This window comes from Doryrhamphus excisus, chromosome 7, assembly GCF_030265055.1.
Source record: "Doryrhamphus excisus isolate RoL2022-K1 chromosome 7, RoL_Dexc_1.0, whole genome shotgun sequence".
NCBI lineage: Eukaryota > Metazoa > Chordata > Actinopteri > Syngnathiformes > Syngnathidae > Doryrhamphus > Doryrhamphus excisus.
The window spans coordinates 11,385,423-11,408,627 of NC_080472.1; the positions used below are offsets into that span (position 1 = coordinate 11,385,423).

Below are 23,205 nucleotides of genomic sequence, written 5' to 3' on the forward strand. Positions count from 1 at the left end.
GAAAAGCGGTCAAAATGAGAATCCCCTGAAGCTTCCATGATGAGAAGAGGAGCTGGTTGTCATTGTGTTAGCTAATTGGACACTCATGACTTCAGTTGGGGCTCAAAATATTGCTTTATAGTCATATTATTAGAACCGGGTCCAAACCCACCCTAACAATACAGTGGTCATAATTTCAACCAGACCATTTTAAAATGTAGTAAAAATTATTTTTGGGGGTTTTATTTTGTTGAAATAGAGTTTCCTGACTAAGTCAAAAAGCCTTGATGCAATAAACAAATGTTATGGGATTCTTTTTATGCATTAAAATGGAAAACGGGTCGGTGCCGACCCTAACACAAGAGGAGGGTTAAAAAAAATGGTATTATGGAAAGCAGGAAGTGAACAAATGTAACAGTTACTGATTGTAAAAGTAAAAAAAAACGATAAAACTATATTATGAAAGCAGGAAGTGAACAAATAAAAATAAAAATAAAAATAAAAATAAAAATAAAAATAAAAATAAAAATAAAAATAAAAATAAAAATAAAAAATTAGGAAAGCAGGAAGTGAACAAATGTAACAGTTACTGATTATAAAAAAAACTATAAAACTATATTATGAAAGCAGGAAGTGAACAAATAAAAATAAAAATAACTATATTAGGAAAGCAGGAAGTGAACAAATGTAACAGTTACTGATTATAAAAAAACTATAAAACTATATTATGAAAGCATGAAGTGAACAAATGTAACAGTTACTGATTATAAAAAAAACTATAAAACTATATTATGAAAGCAGGAAGTGAACAAATAAAAATAAAAATAACTATATTAGGAAAGCAGGAAGTGAACAAATGTAACAGTTACTGATTGTAAAAGTAAAAAAACTATAAAACTATATTATAAAAGCAGGAAGTGAACAAATAAAAATAAAAATATTAGGAAAGCAGGAAGTGAACAAATGTAACAGTTACTGATTATAAAAAACTACAAAACTATATTGTGAAAGCAAGAAGTGAACAAATAAAAATAAAAATATTAGGAAAGCAGGAAGTGAACAAATGTAACAGTTACTGATTATAAAAAACTATAAAACTATATTATGAAAGCAGGAAGTGAACAAATAAAAATAACTATATTAGGAAAGCAGGAAGTGAACAAATGTAACAGTTACTGATTGTAAAAGTAAAAAAAACTATTAAACTATATTATAAAAGCAGGAAGTGAACAAATAAAAAAATTAAAATAAATTAAACTATATTAGGAAAGCAGGAAGTGAACAAATAAAAAATACAAATAAAAATTAAAAAAACAAACTATATGAGGAAAGCAGGAAGTGAACAAATGTAACAGTTAGTGATTGTAATAGTACCAGATGGAGGGGTAGGATTTAATAAGCTTTGCTTCTTCCTACTCCTTTTGGACATGTGGAACTGGGAACTGATTATGGGATGCACTCAATTGTAATCTGATGCACGTTCAAATGAAATTAAACCATTACCATTACCATTACATAATCAAAATATAAGAAATCAGGAAGGGGGCAAACCATTTTCCACACCACTGCATATTATAGCTATATTTATTTGGCATAATAATGATTATCATAATTTATGTACCCCCATAAAATGTTTGTGCACGCGCCTATGCCATAGCATGCATAATGCCAAATCAGTTTATAAACCCCAGCCCTGCCCCAGATGGGGTATTGTGACAGCGCCACCGTGTGGTATGTTAGAGAAATGTTGCATTTTTTTCACACTTACCGCCTGTTCTTTAAAGTGGGTCACAGACTTCCCATCTGTTTATGGCTATCTTTTTAGTTTTTGCGCGCTTCCCCAAAGACGTGAAGCACAGTGAACCATGCCGACGGCGCAGAAATACACGCCGCCGTCGGCCGCCTGCACGTTTCCCACTGTCAGGGACCCTCGCTTGGCCTCCACCTGAGAGGCCGACAGCTTGTCCGGGTTGGAGTCTCCGTGGAATTCCGCCTGGCTCTTGAAGGGTGCGGTGCTGGCAATCTGCATTAGACCCGATCTTGGTGGCTGTCGGTACCAGAACATGTGCAGGTAGGTTCCACCCAGGTTGTGGCTGCAGTGCATGCGCCCGGAAACACCCGTCCTGACCAGCAACGCTGATGTCTGCCACACCCCCTTTTGGCTCCTGGCTGGAAGAAAATCAGCAGTCAGTCCAGATATGAATTCACTTTTTTAATTACTCAATAAATAAATAAATAAACACTCAATTACTCAATAAATAATATTTTTTAATAAAAAAAATTACTCAATAAATGAAGGAACTAGAAAATAAATAAAAACCTACATGAACAAATGAAGGAACTAGAAAAATAAATAAAAACCCACATGAATAAATGAAGGAACTAGAAAATAAATAAAAACCTACATAGAACAAATGAAGGAACTAGAGAATAAATAAAAACCTACATAGAATAAATGAAGGAACTAGAAAATGAATAAAAACCTACATGAATAAATGAAGGAACTAAAAAATAAATAAAAACCTACATGAATAAATGAAGGAACTAGAAAATAAACAAAAACCTACATAGAATAAATGAAGGAACTAGAAAATAAATAAAAAGCTACATGAATAAATGAAGGAACTAGAAAATAAACAAAAACCTACATAGAATAAATGAAGGAACTAGAAAATAAATAAAAAGCTACATGAATAAATGAAGGAACTAGAAAATAAACAAAAACCTACATAGCATAAATGAAGGAACTAGAAAATAAATAAAAAAATCATGAAAAAATGAAGGAACTAGAAAATAAATAAAAAACCTACATGAATAAATGAAGGAACTAGAAAATAAATAAAAACCTACGTAGAATAAATCAAGGAACTAGAAAATAAAAATCTACATGAATAAATGAAGGAACTAGAAAATAAATAAAAACCTACATGAATAAATGAACTAGAAAATAAATAAAAACCTACACGAATAAATGAAGGAACTAGAAAATAAATAAAAACCTACATGAATAAATGAAGGAACTAGAAAATAAATAAAAACCTACATGAATAAATGAAGGAACTAGAAAATAAATAAAAACCTACATGAATAAATGAAGGAACTAGAAAATAAATAAAAGCCTACATGAATAAATGAGGGAACTAGAAAATAAATAAAAACCTACATGAATAAATGAAGGAACTAGAAAATAAATAAAAGCCTACAAAGAATAAATGAAAGAACTAGAAAATAAATTAAATCCTACATGACTAAATGAAGAAACTAGAAAATAAATAAAAACCTTCATCAATAAATGAACTAGAAAATAAATAAAAACCTACATGAATAAATGAACTAGAAAATAAATAAAAACCTACATAAAACAAATGAAGGAACTAGAAAATAAATAAAAACCTACATAGAATAAATGAAGGAACTAGAAAATAAATAAAAACCTACATGACTAAATGAAGGAACTACAAAATAAATAAAAACCTACATAGAATCTTATAAGTAAATAATATATAAATAAATAAACAGAAAATGCCAGTATAAACACTAAGAAAGTAGAAAGTTACATCAACCAAAAACCCACATAAATAATGTAAATATGTACAGACGTAGCTAAGGTGTAAACAACAAAACTCCACCAATGAAGGAAAGTAGTGTTCGATACCTGCGGCGCTGCAGAGCAAACAGGCGCCAAAGAGGGTGCGCACCGGCAACATTTTCAGGAGTGCTCACGGAGATGCTGCAGTGGGAAGTGATCAGCATCTGGTGGCATCTTGCCCCCACCCAACGGTGGCATCTGTGAGGAGGAAAAAGGTCACGCCCCCATCATCCCCCCAGCACGGATCTACTGGCGTTTCTTTGTTTCATGCCAGGCTCAAGAGAAATGAGTCAGTTCTTTAACCCTTAGATGCACGAGTGACTGGACCCTACACTCTTCCATAAGTGGCTCAACAATCACCCATACTTGAATCAATTTTGCCATTTTGTTTAGGAACAATCACTTGTATGATATTTAGTATTATATTTAGGACCACACAAGAATGATTTCATGTTAGAAACATCTTCATTGTTCACTTTTTTACATCTTTGAAAAAGAAAATGACCCCGTACAACAATAAAAACAAAAAAAATGAAAATGTGAGGATCCATTGTGTGTTGCATAAAGGTAAGTTAAAAATGTGAATGGCATGATATCAAAAACATGTTTTTTGAGAAAAACCTGGAATATGAAATGATAACAATTTTTCATTACAAAGATATTTCAAGAAAACAACCTGACCGGGTCATTTTTGACCCACTTATGGAAGGTTGGGGTAGTAACACAAAAACAAAAAATTCTTAAAATGTATAAAGGTTAAAAATGTGAATGGCATGATATCAAAAATGTGTTTTTTGAGGAATACCTGGAATATGAAATGATAAAAAATTTTCATTATAAAGATATTTCAAGAAAACAACCTGACCGGGTCATTTTTGACCCACCTACGGAAGGTTGGGGTAAAAACACAAAAACAAAAAATTCTTAAAATGTATAAATATAAGTTAAAAATGTGAACGGCATGATATCAAAAACATGTTTTTTGAGGAATACCTGGAATATGAAATGATAACAATTTTTCATTACAAAGATATTTCAAGAAAACAACCTGACCAGGTCATTTTTGACCCACTTATGGAAGGTTGGGGTAGTAACACAAAAACACAAATTTCTTAAAATGTATAAAAGATAAGTTAAAAATGTGAATGGCATGATATCAAAAACATGTTTTTTGAGGAATACCTGGAATATGAAATGATAAAAAAAAATTAATTACAAAGATATTTCAAGAAAACGACCGGGTCATTTTTGACCCACTTATGCATCTAAGGGTTAATTAGGGGACACGTTTAAGTCTTAAAAGGCCCAAACGAACTCTGAGAAACCAGAGGAACCTTTCAGGAAGTTGCAAATCCATCACGCCCACACAGACCACGCCCATCTATCTTGCAAAGAAAAAAAAACGTTTATTTTGGTTTTTGACGATTTGGGCAGCAACAATATCATTTGTGGCTACACCTGAACTTGAGAACTTCAAGATTGAACATTGAACATTTTTTTTGGAGAGGGGGGCGCAGATAGGGCAGATAGGGAAGATGTTGCGGACCCGACTGCTTTGATGCTCAAAAAGTTGTGTTTGAACCCTGCAGGCCGCGTCTCATCGATGTAGATAAAACAGTTGGAGTGGAAGCAAGGAAAGGGGGGGGGGGTCCTGATGGGACGCCCGGGGGTCCATCTGGTGGACCTGAAACACAAACAGCATCTGTTAGCAGATCTTACACTTACTTTATCCTTCAACGTTATTGGCCAAAGCCAAAGAAAAAGCAAAACAAGTGCAGAGATGATCTGTTCTAAGTTGTTTTATCGCCATTGCACATTCCCATCTTCCTCATCGCTATGGCAGCAGACTACATCTCCTCCTTTTAGCTCACGTTTAAAGGCCAGAATGAGAAGCGCTACCTGTTGAGCTGAGCATGTGGGCGGCTGGAGGAGAAGATGGAGGAAGATGGAGGAGGCAGGAAGGAGGCCACCTGGTGATTCATCATGAGGACCGGTCCAGCAGGATCCCTATTGCACAACCATTCCTCCTTGCGTGTAAAGCTCCAGGTGGTCTGCAGGAGTTCTCCTTTCAAAGCCTCGGTGGTTGTCATGGAGGGAGGGCTAGAAAACGTGGATCGGGTTTGATTCCTGGCGGTTCCTGGTGTTGTCGAGATGTAAGGGATGTTTAGTTTGGGGGGGGGTAAAGCCGATGTCTACTTGTCATCCAGGCCGGCTTTCAGCTGAGCTTCCAGCGCCATTTTGTCAAAAGTGCGCATGTTGGTCTCCTCGCGCACCTTGTCCCGCACATGGAAGGACGCACGGGCGACGGAGCGAGCGCTCTCCAGAACGGCTCGCTTCTCCTTGAAGATCTGCTCGCTTTTCTCCAGTTTCCTCTCGATGGACTGCAGGAGCTCCGAGCGCCGCTGCCTCTCTTCGTCCTCCACGCGCCGCCGATTGAGCCTCTGCAGGCGCTCCTTCTCCTGCCGGGACTGGACGGCACGCTGCGCCTTCTCCTTGGCGCGCTCCTCGGCCACCAGCGCGGCCTGCCGGGCCCGTTTCTCTGCCTCCTTGACGCGGGCCTCCAGCTGCTGCTGCTGCTGCTTCTCGCGCTTCTCAGCGGCCTTGCGGGCTCGTTGGATCTGCTTCTCCTCGCGCTTGGCCTTCTCCCTCAGCTCCTGGCCTCGCCGCTCCACAAGCTGCTCGTAGTTCTCCAGGGAGCGGCTCAGCTTCTCGTCCGCCGTCCTCTTGGCCTCGTCCCGCTCCTCCTGCTCCCGACGGGCGATCTCCTGGGTCAGGGCGGCGTGACGCCTCCTCTCCGCTTTGTTGAGACCTCTTCTCTCCTCCTGGGCCTGGTGCTCCCTCTCCTGCCTCTTCAGCTCAGCAATAGTGAGCTTCTCCTTCAGCAGCAGCCGCTCCTGCTCCAGAACGGCCGCCCGCTCCTCCTCCAGGGCCTTCAGGTTCTGCTCCTGCAGGGCCTTCTTGTGCTTCTCCTCGCGCGCTGCCTGCTGCAGCCTCTGCAGGCGGTGGCGCTCCTGCTGCTCCGCCAACTCCTTCCAGTGCTTCTCGCTTTCCTCGGCTTGCCGCAGCTTGGCGGCGGCCGATCGTCGCTCCTGCTGGCTGAGCCGGCGCTGGCGTGTGGTCACCTGCGTCTGCCACAAGCGCTGGTACTCCATCACTGCCCGCTGCTTCTCCCGCTCCTCCTGCTCGCGCCGCAGCTCCTCCATCCTGCGCTCGCTGTCCCACTGGAGGTGAGCCACGTAGCGGGTCTGGCTCATGATGTCCTCCTCCTGATACCTGGCCAGCATCAACGCCGCGATCTTGCGGTCGCGCTCCGACACAGCGTTTAGACCTCGCCGCTTCACCTCTTTAACGATGCGCTCCACCTTCTGCGTGGTCTGGGGGGAGTGGCTCAGGTCCCCCAGGCTGAGGCTGCGACCCATCAGGGAGTTGAAAGTAGCCAAGGTCCGAGCGCGGGGGCTGGACACTTTGGTCCAGTGGTCCCGCGGGCCGTCCCAGCTGTAGGATGACGACGCTCCGGACTCGGAGGAGGTACAAGTCGTGGTGTTGGAGGTGGAGGAGGGCTCCATCCTTCTCTGCAGGGACTCCATGGAGTGACTTTTAACTCGCACTTTGGGGTGGAAGTGTCCGTTGTGCTTCGTGAAGCCGCCGTTTAGTGGCGTGCCGGCGCTCTGCGGTTTCGACACAGATGACGTCAAGGTGGACTTGGCGCGGACGAAGGTTGGGGGTTTCGATGTCGGTCTGGGGAACGTGTTTGAAAATTTGCTGCCAGAGGGCTTCCGGACTACCACCGGAGGACCACCTGACAGCGGTCTTGTGGTTTTAGCTTGTTCACACGACGATGAGGACTGCTTGGGACCCGAGGAGCCGGCTTTGGTGGATCCGGGGGCTTTAGATTGGAGAGGTGTTCCTGACTTGGATGCTGGTACTCGAGGGGTGGATCCAGAATCACAAGCAGAGGTCACATGTTTGGGAGGCTGACAGGAACCAGAAAAAGCTTGGTGCTGCTCCACGGAGGAGGAGGAAGCGCAGCTGTTGACTGCAGCCTGCATGGTCCTCCTTTTCTCCTCCCTGATGATGCGCTCCCTCTCCTCCCTGCAGTGCCTCAGCTTAGCGTGGCGATCCTTCTCGTAGACTTCAAACAGGCCCGTGGCCACCCGCATGGAGCGACCTGGTGCCTCGCGGGCAAAGTCTGAGAGCGGGCGGGGCAGCAGCTCCACGGGCTTGACGCTGCAGCGGGCGCACGCCTCCAAGGAGCGAGGGCTGGTCAGCACGTAGCGGCTGCCCTCAGCAGCCGGGGAGTCAAAATTGTACAGGTCCAGGTGGAGTTTGGGAGACAGATCGTCATCGGGCTGCGCCTGCGGAGGCTGGACCGCCGGCTGAGGCTGGACCGCCGCCTGAGGCTCGACCGCCGCCTGAACCGCGCCCTCTGGAACTGAGCCTTCTGTCTGAGCTGGACCCGGCACGGACGCCACGTGGCAGGGGCTCGGCTCGCAGCTGCCCGACGGCGGCGTCTGAAAGCAGGCGTCTCCTTCCTCCTCTGTGGTGGCGCCATCGGCCTGGTCTGGCAAGCGGAGGTCTTCAGAGGCCAGCGTGGGGGTGCAGAGTGGAGGCCCAATGGACTTGGTCTGCTCCTCGGCCTCACAGGGGTCCACCATCTTTGGCTGATACTGCGGATGGAGGGACGGGGTGTTAAACCCGATAGAAACCTAAATTGGTTCCAGACCCGAGCATCATGAGGGCATTCCTACAACGTAATATTTTCACTCTTTATTATTTAAGTAGTTTGATTATGGAGATCTTCTTTTTAACATTAGAGCCCTCTAGACGTGAAATAACACCCCTATAGTCACCTTTACATTCGTCTTACCCTGGCCTATATGTCTTTTCCCATCCTAATTTCCACTATTTTAACTTGACTTGAGAACTGACCCAGAAGGTAAAGCCCCCCCCCACCAGGACACGCTGAAGCTGGTCTAGGAACAGCTTGGCGTTCTCCCGGTGGAACAGAGGAGGTGGCCAGAGACGGGGGAAGTCTGGGTTTCCCTAGTGAGACCCGGATAAGTGGAAGAAAATCCGTTTTTATGCTTGAAAATGCTGAATTTAGGCTAAAAGTAGTGGTTAGTGCTAGAGTGGTTAGTGCTAGGAGACCAGGGTTCAACTCCACCCTCGGCCATGTGGAGTTTGCATGTTCTCCCCGTGCATGCGTGGGTTTTCTCCGGGTACTCCGGTTTCCTCCCACATTCCAAAAGCATGCTAGGTTAATTAGCCACTCCAAATTGTCCATAGGTATGAATGTGAGTGTGAATGGTTGTTTGTCTATATGTGCCCTGTGATTGGCTGGCCACCAGTCCAAGGTGGACTCGCCCGAAGACAGCTGGGATAGGCCCCAGCACCACCCGCGACCCTCGTGAGGAAAAGCGGTAGAAAATGAATTAATGATTACGGAGAACTTCTTATGGAGATCCTTCTTTTTAACATTAGAGCCCTCTAGACATGAAATAACACCCCTATAGTAACCTTTACACTCGTCTTACCCTGGCCTATATGTCTTTTTCCATCCTAATTTCCACTATTTTACCTTGACTTGAAAACTGACAGCTGTGTGGAGTTTGCATGTTCTCCCCGTGCATGCGTGGGTTTTCTCCGGGTACTCCGGTTTCCTCCCACATTCCAAAAACATGCTAGGTTAATTAGCCACTCCAAATTGTCCATAGGTATGAATGTGAGTGTGAATGGTTGTCAATAGTAGGTCACATGGGCATCAACAATATCACCACTTTCAAATGTTTTTTTTTTTTTAATTTAATTGTTTACCCTCATAACAGTAGCATAATAATATGGTATTCTCGTAAAAAGAGTACTTAAAATTACTGCTGAGTTTTCCATTTATGCTCTTTTGCAGTTTTGTGTTAAATTCTATTTTTAGAATCTGGTTCAGGTCAGGCTGCACGGCAGTCGAGTGGTTAGCACGCAGACCTCACAGCTAGTAGGAGACCAGGGTTCAATTCCACCCTCGGCCATCTCTGTGTGGAGTTTGCATGTTCTCCCCGTGCATGCGTGGGTTTTCTCCGGGTACTCCGGTTTCCTTCCACATTCCAAAAACAAGCTAGGTTAATTAGCCACTCCAAATTGTCCATAGGTATGAATGTGAGTGTGAATGGTTGTTTGTCTATATGTGCCCTGGGATTGGCTGGCCACCAGTCCTCTCGCCCCAAGACAGCTGTGATAGGCTCCAGCACCCCTCGAATGAATGAATGAGTACATAGCAAGTACGCCTGTTGGTTCCAAAAATATACAGCATATTTGCAATGTGTGGTTTTGAATCATTTGAACTATCTTTTATGAAGGATTACGGTCAGGAGGGGGGAGGGGGGTCATATGGAGCTAGGCATGCATGTTGATGCACTGAAGTGATTCTTCGGACCAGATGAGACATCCTGCCTCCAGGGAAGTGACATAACACACAAACACAGAGCCCTGCTTCCATACACGCTCCATCTATTTTTATCAGAGTTACTAGGCTGAGAGAATTAGCTGACTCTCAACGGGAAATATGTTTCAGGCTCAAGGATCCGCAAAGAGAGGCCTACAGTCCAGGATGGAGCTTTTCAAACACATTGGAGTGTCGAACAAGAACCTTCTGCAGCATTTCCACGCACTACGTGAACTGACCTGCCAGTGTGCAGAACGTTGATCGAACCGGTGCTTTGTTCCCCTTCAGTCCGCCCTGGGGGCCTCTTTCCCCGCATATCATCAGCTTTCACTCGGTCCTCGACCCCTCCGTGGAGCGTCACGTCGTCTCGGCATCGCTGCACAGATGGCGAATGTGATGACGTCACCAAGCGACAGGTCCACTTCCACGGATAAATTATATTTATTACAGATAGGGAGTTAGCTAAAATGATCTTTTCTAATTCAATGTTCAGAATATTTTCCTCCTCGGCATCCTGGACTCGGTCATCGGCTGCTGGAGTGCAGCATCCCGCTCGTCAGCCTCCTTGGCTCCTCCCCGCCCGCTCGGCGTCAATATGCTCAGCATCCTGACTGCATGGACCAATGAAGAAAAAGCTACATGCTTTTAACATGAAAACAACCCGACTCCGCCCGCGGCTCCTGCGGTCCACCATTAGTGAAGACACGTCCACGGCGCATGCGCTGACTGTATTGTTACATTCTAATTTGTAAAGTCCATGCCTCCGACAGACGCTTTAAAAGTAAATGTTTGTAAAAAAGCATAAGCAGCATTAAACCGATTTAACTCATGAAGGGAAGCAGCTGAGATCCGTCAACCTGGCATAAATACTATAATACCGTAGGTACACTCTATGGCCACCAGAGGGCAGAATAACACCACATATTGATGAGCTCTATGTGGCAGACAGCTCTATAAATATATTTTTTTTCATTTTGAAAATCATGACAATATTTTCGCACATTATTAATAAGGGGATTTTTAACACAGTAAACAACAAATTAATCGACTATATCATCACTATATACGCAACAACACACAAAAATACAGTGGAGTGTTGTGTTTGTGCATGGGAAGATTGGCGGGGGCGGCCAGGAATTGTCATCCGGGGTTCAGGCTGGAGTTCCAGCTGGGAGTGGGTCACAGCTGGAACAGTAGCCCATATTATTATCAGGGATTAGCGTCTGATCCAGCGATCAAGTCTGATGCTGGTGTTGTGCTGACAGGCAGCGGACCAATAAGAAAGCTCCGTACTTAAGGGTGACGTTTCTTGTTTCGGTGAAGCTTTCTTTGATGGCTAGCATTGAATATGCTAGCCATATATAACACAAGTAGCTAGCCAAACCCAGGGATACAGAGCTACATAGCTAACAGCGACATCACACCATCACCTTTACAAACATATTGACATGCTATTTGAAGTGCTTTGTAGTGATTTGTACCCTCAGTTACTCACAAGAACGAAGTTTCTCCAAGGATCAAACTGTTGCTATGTTGTGCTTCACCAGAGAGGCAAAACGTCAAAGATTGTCTAACAGCGAGAAGAGCACCCACTGGTGCTGTCACTGAAACGATTTGTTTTGAGAAGTTGTCTCGCTTTGAACTTTGTAACCATTTTTTTACTATCTATTTTTAAGTTATTTACCAAGTATGAACCAAAGATTACAAATAAAGTCAGAAATCACATTAACCCAATGTCTTTGACCCAAACACATAACTTGGGTGTCCCACAAACTTGACAGTAGCATTACTGGCTTAGTGTAAAGTGTAAAATACTACATATCTTTCAATATATGATATATATGCATTGTAGCTCAATTGGCCATTTGCATGCTAGAAAATGTGGACAAAAACATCAAATTTGCTTCAGAATCCCTTTTTTAAATAGTAATAATAGGCAGTATTCAACCTTGAAACTGCATGATTTATGAATTTATATATTTTTGTGAAAAATTAATTTGAAACAGAGTGGTAAAAGATTACTGTATACCAGGGGTCTCAAACTCAATTTACTTGGGGGCCACTGGAGCTCGGGTCTGGGTGAGACTGGGCCGCATCAGGTTTCCCCCCCCCCCAAAAAAAAGCATTTATTAAAAACAAACAAAAATTAAAAAACTTCGCTTTGGTTCCAATTTTCTACAAGAAAAGCTCTGATAAAACATTCCACTGTTCTCAAATATCTTACTTTTTATTTTTATACACGAAATAAGATGAAAAATAAATAAACAAATCAAGAATAAAGAAAATCAATCAATCAGTAATAAATAAATAAATATAATTATAATAATAAAAGGGCAAATAATAAAAACTTGAGAAACCACATATAGTTGGTGGGTAGACAAATGATTTTTTTCAGATTAAAATGAACAAAGCATTATTAGAGCCCTGTAGACATGACAAAACACGACTATAGTCACATTTATACTCTTTTTATTTACAACATATTGCGCAACTGCAGGGTCTTGAGACACATGCTAACTCGCAAACTAGAAAGCTAGCGACCTAAACGGTAGCCTTCAAGTTATTTCCTGTAAACTTAAATAGCCAAAAACTTACCACTTCCACACGGATAGGGAGGATAACTATTAACAGTTATTTAACCTTTAACATGAACATGAATCAAACGTAATAATTTTTTCTGGGTACATGATACCTTACAGCATCCATATCAAACTTGCACGGGCCGCACTAACATTAAACTTTCATATCAAGGCGGGGGCCTCAAACTAGTGTCCTGGGGGCCACATTTGGCCCGCGGGCCGCGTGTTTGAGACCCCTGCTGTATACTGTAATATGTATATCAGTAGTGCCCCTTCTGGTAGCTGCCTGCAGTCAACAATCAGGGCCAGATAGCTGTGATGACCCACTAAACTTGTCACCCGCTGAGGGTAACCGTGCGACTTTAATTAAAAAAACAAAAAAAAAACACACACACACACAGCAAAAGTGTTGGCCGGCTTGGCAAGTGGGGGTGTGGGGTCTGTGGTGTAGTCTGGGAGGGTGGAGGTCAAATGGTTGCTGCACAGTTGACTGGTGCAGGGGTATGCTCCGCTCAGTTTTTGTGTTGTTGTTTTTGTTTTCGGAAAAGAGAGCGGGACCCGCCCCCCCCTAACCCCAGAAGCCTGGACTGGGGGGTTCACAGAGAGGTGAGCTGTGGAAGCCAACACCTGTCTGTCAGCGACCAATCACAACATTCTTGAAGATCGGCAAAAATGAACCTGACCTTTCACCCCTGATACTTGCAGCATTTGGAGTCAGAGTAACAACAGATCTCAGGTCAGCTACTTTGAAGTAAACCCAGACATGCACGAGTGTATTACAACATAGGACTCACACAACAGTAATACTACAATACACAGCAGTAGTTTAGTCGTTCACACTCGGAGTCACTCGACTTGGACGAGTCTGAGTCAAATTACAATTTGAATGACTTTGGACTGACTTGACAACACCGTTGATGACTAAGGACTTGTCTGATAAGTCATTAGACTCGACTGTGTTGAGTAAAAGTTTAGTACAAAGTAACAGTATTTTTTAGTACTCAACTCACGTGATTGTTATTGTGCTATTTCCAGAAACACACAAAAAAAAATTCCCACGGAATCAGCTTCATTGAATGCATCTCTTATCGTCCAATCAGGCTTGAGAACAAACAACCAGGGTGTCGATTACATTTCTGTCCACTAAATCCTAAAAGCTATCCTAATGCTCTGCTAGGTAGTATACAGTACACTATACAGTACAGTATTTACTGGGTATTTACTGCATTTATTGGGTAAAAGTCTATGCTCAGTACGCACACTACTAAGCCACATATTGCTGACAATTCAGTGTACACTACTCAGCTACTACTGTCTGTAGTTGCTACATAGTTGTAGTACATGGTATATAGTATATGGTACATAGTATATAGTACATAGTACATTACATGAGCGCCACATTAAAATGAGGACAAAGTAAAGACGACTTCCTACAGGAACGTTTGGGTCAAACTAATCATGGAAACAGATCGGAAGTGGGCCTGTAATTATATGGAATTATATTTATCTTGGAATTATCTCGAGACATGCATACTCAGTAATCCGTCGTTCATCATAATAAGTGAATTTCCACAAAGTAGGCTTACTTATTTTTGTACTTTTGTACAGAAATCTTACCATCTGAATATGTCATTAGAGCCCTCCAGACACGAAATAACACCCCTATAGTCACATTTATCGGCCGATGCCGATACCGATTTTTTTCCATCACCCTTAGCCGATGACCGATTTTGTTTGGGCCGATTTTGTTTTTGCTGATGATAACAAATGATTAACTATTACAGGTCTCAAGTTAAAATAAGTATTTTTTTAAATGTAAACACTTAACACAGAAGGATTGAGCTTGCATTGTCCAAATAATAATAATAATAATAATAATAATAATAATAATAATAATAATAATAATAATAATAATAATAATAATAATAATAATAATAATAATAATAATAATAATAATAATAATAATAATACATTTTATTTGTATAGCGCTTTCCAAAATACTTTAATTAATTAATTTTTATTTTTCTACACAAAATAAGATGAAAAATAAATAAACAAATCAAGAATAAAGAAAATCAATCAATCAGTAATAAATAAATATAATAATAATAATAAAATGGCAAATAATAAAAAGTTAAGAAAGCACATATAGTTGGTGGGTAGACAAATGATTTTTTTCAGATTAAAATGAACAAAGCATTATTAGAGCCCTGTAGACATGACAAAACACGACTATAGTCACATTTATACTCTTTTTATTTACAACATATTGCGCAACTGCAGGGTCTTGAGACACATGCTAACTCGCAAACTAGAGAGCTAGCGACCTAAGCGGTAGCCTCCAAGTTATTTCCTTTAAACTCAAAAAAGCCAAAAACTTACCACTTCCACACGGATAGGGAGGATAACAGCATCCATATCAAACTTGCGCGGGCCGCACTAACATTAAACTTTCATGTCAAGGCGGTGGCCTCAAACTAGTGTCCTGCGGGCCACATTTAGTGCGGCCCGTGCAAGTTTGATATGGATGCTGTATGGTATCATGTACCCAGAAAAAATTATTACGTTTGATTAATGTTCATGTTAAAGGTTCAATAACTGTTAATAGTTATCCTCCCTATCCGTGTGGAAGTGCTAAGTTTTTGGCTATTTAAGTTTAAAGGAAATAACTTGAAGGCTACCGTTTAGGTCGCTAGCTTTCTAGTTTGCGAGTTAGCATGTGTCTCAAGACCCTGCAGTTGCGCAATATGTTGTAAATAAAAAGAGTATAAATGTGACTATAGTCGTGTTTTGTCATGTCTACAGGGCTCTAATAATGCTTTGTTCATTTTAATCTGAAAAAAATCATTTGTCTACCCACCAACTGTATGTGGTTTCTTAAGTTTTTATTATTTGCCCTTTTATTATTATTATTATTATTATTATTATTATTATTATTATTATTATTATTATTATTATTATTATTATTATTATTATTATATTATATTACTGATTGGTTGATTTTCTTTCTTCTTGATTTTTTTTTATTTATTTTTCATTTTATTTTGTGCAGAAAAATAAAAATTAAGATATTTGAGAACAGTGGAATGTTTTATCAGAGCTTTTCTTGTAGAAAATCGGAACCAAAGCAAAGTTTATTCATTTTTCTGTTTTTAATAAATGCATTTTTTTGTGTTTTTTTTTTTGGAAAACCTGATGCGGCCTAGTCTCGCCCAGACCCTAGCTCCAGTGGCCCACAGATAAATTGAGTTTGAGACCCCTGCTGGACACCTTTTGTGTTCATGTTTATTTTTTGTGTAGCTGAATAAGCATTGTGTTAGCATATCTTACACCTATTCAGCCTGTTCTCTATTCTTATATTTTATTATTGAGACATTTCAATGCTGGAAATGCTTAATGTAATGCAAAATAAAAAACTAATAGTCAACTTTGAAACTGCAATATTTTATGAAGTAATGTCCTCTATTTTGAAAAAGCGCAACATGGTGTCGAGGGACAGCTGTGATGGAAAAACGGGGTACGTTTTGTTGCCGTGTAAAAGTACGTACGTGTTCCTAAATGGCGCCAATTAATCAATCAACAGTTGCAGAGGTCAAAGGTCCCAGCTTGGCCAGAGGCTAAAAACAAAGTGTCGGGGGTGTGAAAAGGACTACTGAGTGTGGACACGGGTGTCCCACACCTGCGCCGTGCTATTCAGCTCTCTGTTTACACACTGTCAACCACAATTAAAAGCTCCCGGGGACGGGGGCGCCCCCTGCCCTCCACAGGGCCCCTGTGCCCATCCCCGGCCCTTATGGATGCCTAATTGAGCATAGAGCTGCGCTGATTGAATTAACAGCTCTGCCTGTCTGTGGGACCTCTGTGCCCACACAAGGCACCACCCCTGGGGACGGGGGGGTGGGTGTTTGGAGAAAGGGTCAAAAAGGGGGAATGGTTGAATGTGTCCAGAAAACCTTTCTGTTGGCAAAGCAAAGCTGGAAATGTGAACTGGGGGCAAGCAAAGGTCTGAGTCTTCACAGGACTGGTAGGGTCCAGAGAGGACCGGACGGGTCCTGTGTGGACAAGACTGGACTAGACTGGAGAGTATATGATGTTAGTACACTTCGCTATTTCATTAAATTATATGGAAATTATTTAAAAAAACAATATAAATAATTAGACAAATGACAAAGGACTTCTGGACAAATAGTTGCTAAGTCCCACTCGTCCCCATAAAAGATGTTTTACCTCATGGCGGCCATGTTTTCCATTTGCTTGTCATTGCTTTAGTGTGTGGACCAAATTTGGTGATGATTGGGCGAAACACCCTATAAAGCAGGGGTGTCCAAAATGCCATCTGGGGGCCATTTGCAGCACGTGGCTGTTTTTTTAATTGACCTGAACCATTCATTCATTCATTCATTTTCTACCGCTTCTCCTCACGAGGGTCACGGGGGTTGCTGGAGCCTATCCCAGCTGGCGGGGTACACCCTGGACCGGTGGCCAGCCAATCACAGGGCACATATAGACAAACAACCATTCACACTCACATTCATACCTATGGACAATTTGGAGTGGCTAATTAACCTAGCATGTTTTTGGAATGTGGGAGGAAACCAGAGTACCCGGAGAAAACCCACGCATGCACGGGGAGAACATGCAAACTCCACACAGAGATGGCCGAGGGTGGAATTGAACCCTGGTCTCCTACTAGCTGTGAGGTCTGCGTGCTAACCACTCGACCACCATCCAGCCATGAACCAGATTCTAAAAATAGAATTTAACACAAAACTGCAAAAGAGCATAAATGGAAAACTCAGCAGTAATTTTACGTAATCTTTTTACGAGAATACCATATTATTATGCTAACTTTATGAGGAAAAAAATTAAATTAAAAAATTAAAAACATTTTTTTTTGAAAGTGGTAATATTGTTGATGCCCATGTGACCTACTATTGATGCTAGGTGGTTTATATGATGCTAGGTGGTATATATGATGCTAGGTGGTTTATATGATGCTAGGTGGTTTATATGATGCTAGGTGGTATATATGATGCTAGGTGGTATATATGATGCTAGGTGGTTTATATGATGCTCGGTGGTTTATATGATGCTAGGTGGTTTATATGATGCTAGGTGGTTTATGTATATGATGCTAGGTGGTTTATATGATGCTAGGTGGTTTATATGATGCTCTGTGGTTTATATGATGCTAGGTGGTTTATATGATGCTAGGTGGTTTATATGATGCTAGGTGGTATATATGATGCTAGGTGGTTTATATGATGCTAGGTGGTTTATATGATGCTAGGTGGTATATATGATGCTAGGTGGTTTATATGATGCTAGGTGGTTTATATGATGCTAGGTGGTATATATGATGCTAGGTGGTTTATATGATGCTAGGTGGTTTATATGATGCTAGGTGGTATATATGATGCTAGGTGGATTATATGATGCTAGGTGGTTTATATGATGCTAGGTGGTATATATGATGCTAGGTGGTTTATATGATGCTAGGTGGTTTATATGATGCTAGGTGGTATATATGATGCTAGGTGGTTTATATGATGCTAGGTGGTATATATGATGCTAGGTGGTATATATGATGCTAGGTGGTATATATGATGCTAGGTGGTTTATATGATGCTAGGTGGTTTATATGATGCTAGGTGGTATATATGATGCTAGGTGGTTTATATGATGCTAGGTGGTTTATATGATGCTCGGTTGTTTATATGATGCTAGGTGGTTTATATGATGCTAGGTGGTTTATATGATGCTAGGTGGTTTATATGATGCTAGGTGGTTTATATGATGCTCTGTGGTTTATATGATGCTAGGTGGTTTATATGATGCTAGGTGGTTTATATGATGCTAGGTGGTTTATATGATGCTAGGTGGTATATATGATGCTAGGTGGTTTATATGATGCTAGGTGGTTTATATGATGCTAGGTGGTATATATGATGCTAGGTGGTTTATATGATGCTAGGTGGTATCGGACAACGAGGAGAGACCGGAGAGACCACTGCTATGTACCAACTAAGATACCATACAATACTATCGTACTGATAGTATACTATATTATTTGCGGAATATTAATGCTAACACAGTATCATGATGAACATCTATCTCAAGGATCTCGGTGGGTTCTGTCTTGTGTCGGGGGCAGGGAGGGGGTGGCGGTGTTCGGTAATTGGAAAGTACGTTTTCTTTTCAGCGTTCTTTGTCATTCCTTCTTTGTTTTTTCGTGGGACATTTTCTTTCATGCTCGGCCAGAATTCAAGTGTTGCTTTGCCTACAACAGCCTTACACTCGGCTAACTTCAACCTTTGCGGGGGCCTGGTGAGGGGGCGGGCGTAGGATCACATATAAAGTGATCTCGTTAACATTCCTTGAGACACTCCTGTTGGCTCCTCGTCCTCACATCCCACGCCATCTCTGCACTGGGCGGGGTCTGGCGGGATGGCGCGGGGTCAGGTTGGAGCATCCCTCCACTAAGGGTTCCTAACCACAAACAAGAATGCAGTCTTGAGTTCATCAAAGAAACCCTAAATTGTCCCATCACCCGACTGTGACCCTGCCCCCCCTTCCCCCCTCCAGAGAGGGTCTCCTCCTCCTCTGGTAGAAATCGTTAATTCTGACCCTAATTGTGCCAATTCCAGCAGCTCAATATCTCTAATTACGAGGCCCTTCACCAAGCTGCTGTACTGTCATGGCCGATCTATGGGGACAAAGACTTGAGAGGGGGAGACTACTGGAGGGGTGGGGTAGAGAGGGTGACCGGATGGCCCCTTTTCGGCTCTTCCTGAAGACTGAATTTGGACACCTGCACTCATGTCGACATTTGAAGCGTTTTAGAGCAGTTTGCTATAGGAATATATTGATAAATCATATTTGATAAATCAGGGTTATGAATGATAAACCGATACATAAAAGCCACATTAAAAAACGCAGTGAATGATACGTAGTATTCTACACTGGTCACTACGTCTCAGTAATTTTCAGTGAGCGACACAAGCACCAGACTCACAATTACTGGACTTAATCGAAAACAACAAGCCTCAGATTAAAAGAAGAGAGAAAAAAAGAAAAGAGGAAAAAAATAAAAAGATGAATAAAAAAAATAATAAAAAGACGAATAAAAATAAAAATAAAAATAAGACTTAAAATTACCTTTTTTGGCATTTTATTTGGCATCAAGGACAATGACGAAAAAGGATGTATGGTAAAAAAGAAAGAAAAGAGGAAAAAAAATAAAAATAAAAATAAAAATAAAAATAAAAATAAAAATAAAAATAAAAATAAAAATAAAAATAAAAATAAAAATAAAAATAAAAATAAAAATAAAAATAAAAATAAAAATAAAAATAAAAATAAAAATAAAAATAAAAATAAAAATAAAAATAAAAATAAAAATAAAAATACAAATACAAATACAAATAAAATAAAAATAAAAATAAAAATAAAAATAAAAATAAAAATAAAAATAAAAATAAAAATAAAAATAAAAATAAAAATAAAAATAAAAATAAAAATAAAAATAAAAATAAAAATAAAAATAAAAATACTTTTTTGGCATTTTATTTGGCATCAAGGATAATGAGGAGAAAGGATGTATGGTAAATTGGTGGACATATGCCAAGAATTTCATCCTAATTATTAAATATCCCGAGTTTGACAAATATATTTTTCTTGTTGTTTTATAAACAAACATTTAGAGAAAAAGTCAAAACATTAAAAAAGAAAAGAAATATGGCACTGGATTGCGGGAAAGACCCAAAGCTAATAAATGATTCTATTCAACTTAAATGTCAGAAATATTGTTAAATCAATACCAATTCAAACTGACCATTATTATTTTTAAGTGTGTTGGTTTCCATGGTCAAGATATACCAAAAGATGTGAGCAGTCACTCCTTCATAGAAATAATGCATGCATTACTCACACATAAATGATGGAATTGTTCATCAATTTGGTTTCAAACACGACAACAACAATATAAGATTCACATCTCCCCCACAAAGTGACTTTTAGCATCGTGTTGCTAACTAACTGGCATCCTTGAGCAGGAAATAAACGCAGTGGAAGTGGGAGACTGAGCTGTTGACTTTCCTCCTCTTGTCGCTCGGCACCATTGGTACAAGAGTGGGCGTGGTTTCCATATGAGCCCCTCCACCATTGGCCACGCTGGCACGTCACTCACCGTTCGGGTTCTTTAAAAGACTGAGCAATGGACTCGGCCGGGAAAGTCAACCTGTGCACGTGACGAGCTTCTGAGTTTGTGGATACGACATCAGCCCACACCCAAGAGAACCCACGAGACCCCACGAGAACCATGGTCTACCCACGCGTGGCACTATTATGTGACGAGTGACGTGAAGAATATTGTAAATAATTAAGAAGGGCAAGTGACAAGGTGACGTTTTCGGGGGTGGGGAAGCTAGAGCACCATGTTGTCGTCGTCACTTCATCTTCACCTTTTGCTCACCTGTTGTCACCTGCTGACGTCCCTGCTGCTCTGCTACCTGCCCCACGGACACGCCGCACACAAGCCTGCCTCCAGGGTGAGTCGACCAACCTTTGGCTTCACGTTATAAGTATTTTATTTAGCATTTCATTTAGCATGTTCAACACAGTATGACATTTGTGGTACTATAATATCTACTATAATATCTACTATACTTGCATCATGATGAGGGTTTTATGATGACAATTGCATAGATAATGGGGTAAATTATAATTATTAATTATTAATAATAGTCTTATTATGATGTACTAAGTGTAGCAATATGACTACTTTTAGATTAGCGTCTTTGTTTGCTATGCAGAACAATACCATTACAGCTGCTGAACATTGGTTCTCAATCTGTGGCACATGTACCACTGATGGTACACGGGTATACAACATAGGGCCGGGGTCTCAAACTCAATTTACATGGGGGCCACTGGAGCTCGGGTCTGGATGAGACTGGGCCGCATCAGGTTTTCCAAAAAAAAACCAAAACACATTTATTAAAAACAAAAAAAATTAAAAAACTTTGCTTTGGTTCCAATTTTCTACAAGAAAAGCTCTGATAAAACATTCCACTGTTCTCAAATATCTTACTTTTTATTTTTCTACACAAAATAAGATGAAAAATAAATATACAAATCAAGAATAAAGACAATCAATCAATCAGCAATAAATAAATAAATAAATATAATAATAATAAAAGGGCAAATAATAAAAACTTAAGAAACCACATATAGTTGGTGGGTAGACAAATGATTTTTCTTTCAGATTAAAATGAACAAAGCATTATTAGAGCCCTGTAGACATGACAAAACACGACTATAGTCACATTTATACTCTTTTTATTTACAACATATTGCGCAACTGCAGGGTCTTGAGACACATGCTAACTCACAAACTAGAGAGCTAGCGACCTAAACTCAAGTTATTTCCTTTCAACTTAAAAAGCCAAAAACTTACCACTTCCACATGGATTGGGAGGATAACTATTTACAGTTATTGAACCTTTAACATGAACATGAATCAAACGTAATAATTTTTTCTGGGTACATGATACCATACAGCATCCATATCAAACTTTCACGGGCCGCACTAACATTGAACTTTCATATCAGGGCGGGGGCCTCAAACTAGTGTTCTGCGGGCCACATTTGGCCCGCGGGCCGCGTGTTTGAGACCCCCGACATAGGGTGTCAACGGGGGCTTTAAATTACCAATAAGTATGTCGTCATAGCCTGTACATATATCTGTCCATTTACAGCTCTATTCTATTTCTTCATTTATTTACTAATAAGGTATATATAAATTTGCACTTCTGGTTGGATGCTAACTGTATTTTGTTGCCCTGTACCAGCGACATGAGCAATAACAATAAAGTTTAATGTAATCTAAAGTATGACTGACCCCAGTGAGGACAACCGGCACGGAAAATAGATGGACGAATGCATGAAATAATTGTCAAAATCCACATTACAAAACATTGCTGCAATGTCCTGTGCTGAATATTCTCATTAGTTGGTACGTGCAAAGCAAATCAAAATATCGAGCTGGTACTTGGTGTGAAAAGTTTTGGAACTGCCCTGGACTAATCACATACAGAAGGTCTCTCTCAGAAGGAAACAAAGCCAGGCAAGGCAACCTTTTTCCATCATAAAAGATACTCCAGAACGTTCTGTTATATCCTTTTGATGGGTAATTATGCAGGATTTACAACAGCAGACAGCCATGAGTGATATTGAGTCAAATCATAAATGTAATAGCTGCCAGAGTCGGAGGCTCCGCGCGGGGAGCGGCGCTCTAATACTTTCTGACATGCTGGAACCATTTCTCCGCACATAAAACACTGACAACATTGAGCACCAAGTGCCTGTGTAAAGACCTCTCTATTGTTTACATCAGGGGTCTCCAAAGTGCGGACCGGTGGTTTTTTTTGGCAAGGTGCTCATTATTTTATTGCCTTTCAGTATATTCTCCAAATAAAATGTAATCATTTTGAATTCCACCTTTCCCATACGTTGATTGCTCTGTGGCGTGCCATCACAAATAAATTAGAACCACCAGCGCCTCGCCGCCGTAATGGGGCTGCCTGTGACTGCAGCCTGTTGTGAAAAGGATGCATCGTAACTCC

General features: G+C 40.8%; 2 protein-coding genes and 1 gene segment (V, D, J or C); 1 reads left to right on the top strand and 2 right to left on the bottom strand.

Annotated features, from left to right (window-relative positions):
* Positions 1–1,028: 1,028 nt before the first annotated feature.
* LOC131132665 (T cell receptor alpha variable 38-1-like) lies at positions 1,029–3,710 on the bottom strand. The segment is given in 2 exon segments: positions 1,029–2,148; positions 3,635–3,710. Coding segments are annotated over 2 exon segments (408 nt in total).
* Positions 3,711–4,950: 1,240 nt separating this feature from the next.
* ccdc177 (coiled-coil domain containing 177) lies at positions 4,951–11,622 on the bottom strand. Of its 3 annotated transcripts, none has more exons than XM_058078473.1 (4): positions 11,497–11,622; positions 10,241–10,377; positions 5,468–8,235; positions 4,951–5,252 (listed from the first exon to the last, which is right to left on the bottom strand). In XM_058078473.1, the coding sequence occupies exon 3, from the start codon at positions 8,221–8,223 to the stop codon at positions 5,761–5,763; it is 2,463 nt and encodes an 820-aa protein (XP_057934456.1). In that variant the 5' UTR covers positions 8,224–8,235; positions 10,241–10,377; positions 11,497–11,622; the 3' UTR covers positions 4,951–5,252; positions 5,468–5,760. The 3 variants fall into 3 exon arrangements, with proteins under 3 accessions (XP_057934456.1, XP_057934455.1, XP_057934454.1); XM_058078472.1 differs by having other exon boundaries at positions 10,241–10,612; positions 11,497–11,553; XM_058078471.1 differs by lacking the exon at positions 11,497–11,622 and having other exon boundaries at positions 10,241–11,474.
* An 8,820-nt stretch (positions 11,623–20,442) lies between these two features.
* smoc1 (SPARC related modular calcium binding 1) overlaps positions 20,443–23,205 on the top strand; it is a 39,648-nt gene continuing 36,885 nt past the window's right edge. For 2 of the 5 annotated variants that reach the window (XM_058078486.1, XM_058078487.1), the window contains exon 1: positions 20,445–21,129. In XM_058078486.1, coding sequence (XP_057934469.1) covers positions 21,016–21,129 — 114 coding nt within the window. In that variant the 5' untranslated portion in view covers positions 20,445–21,015. Of the gene's footprint in view, positions 21,130–23,205 lie in introns of all 5 variants that reach the window. The other 3 variants (XM_058078485.1, XM_058078489.1, XM_058078488.1) reach the window with 3 other exon arrangements.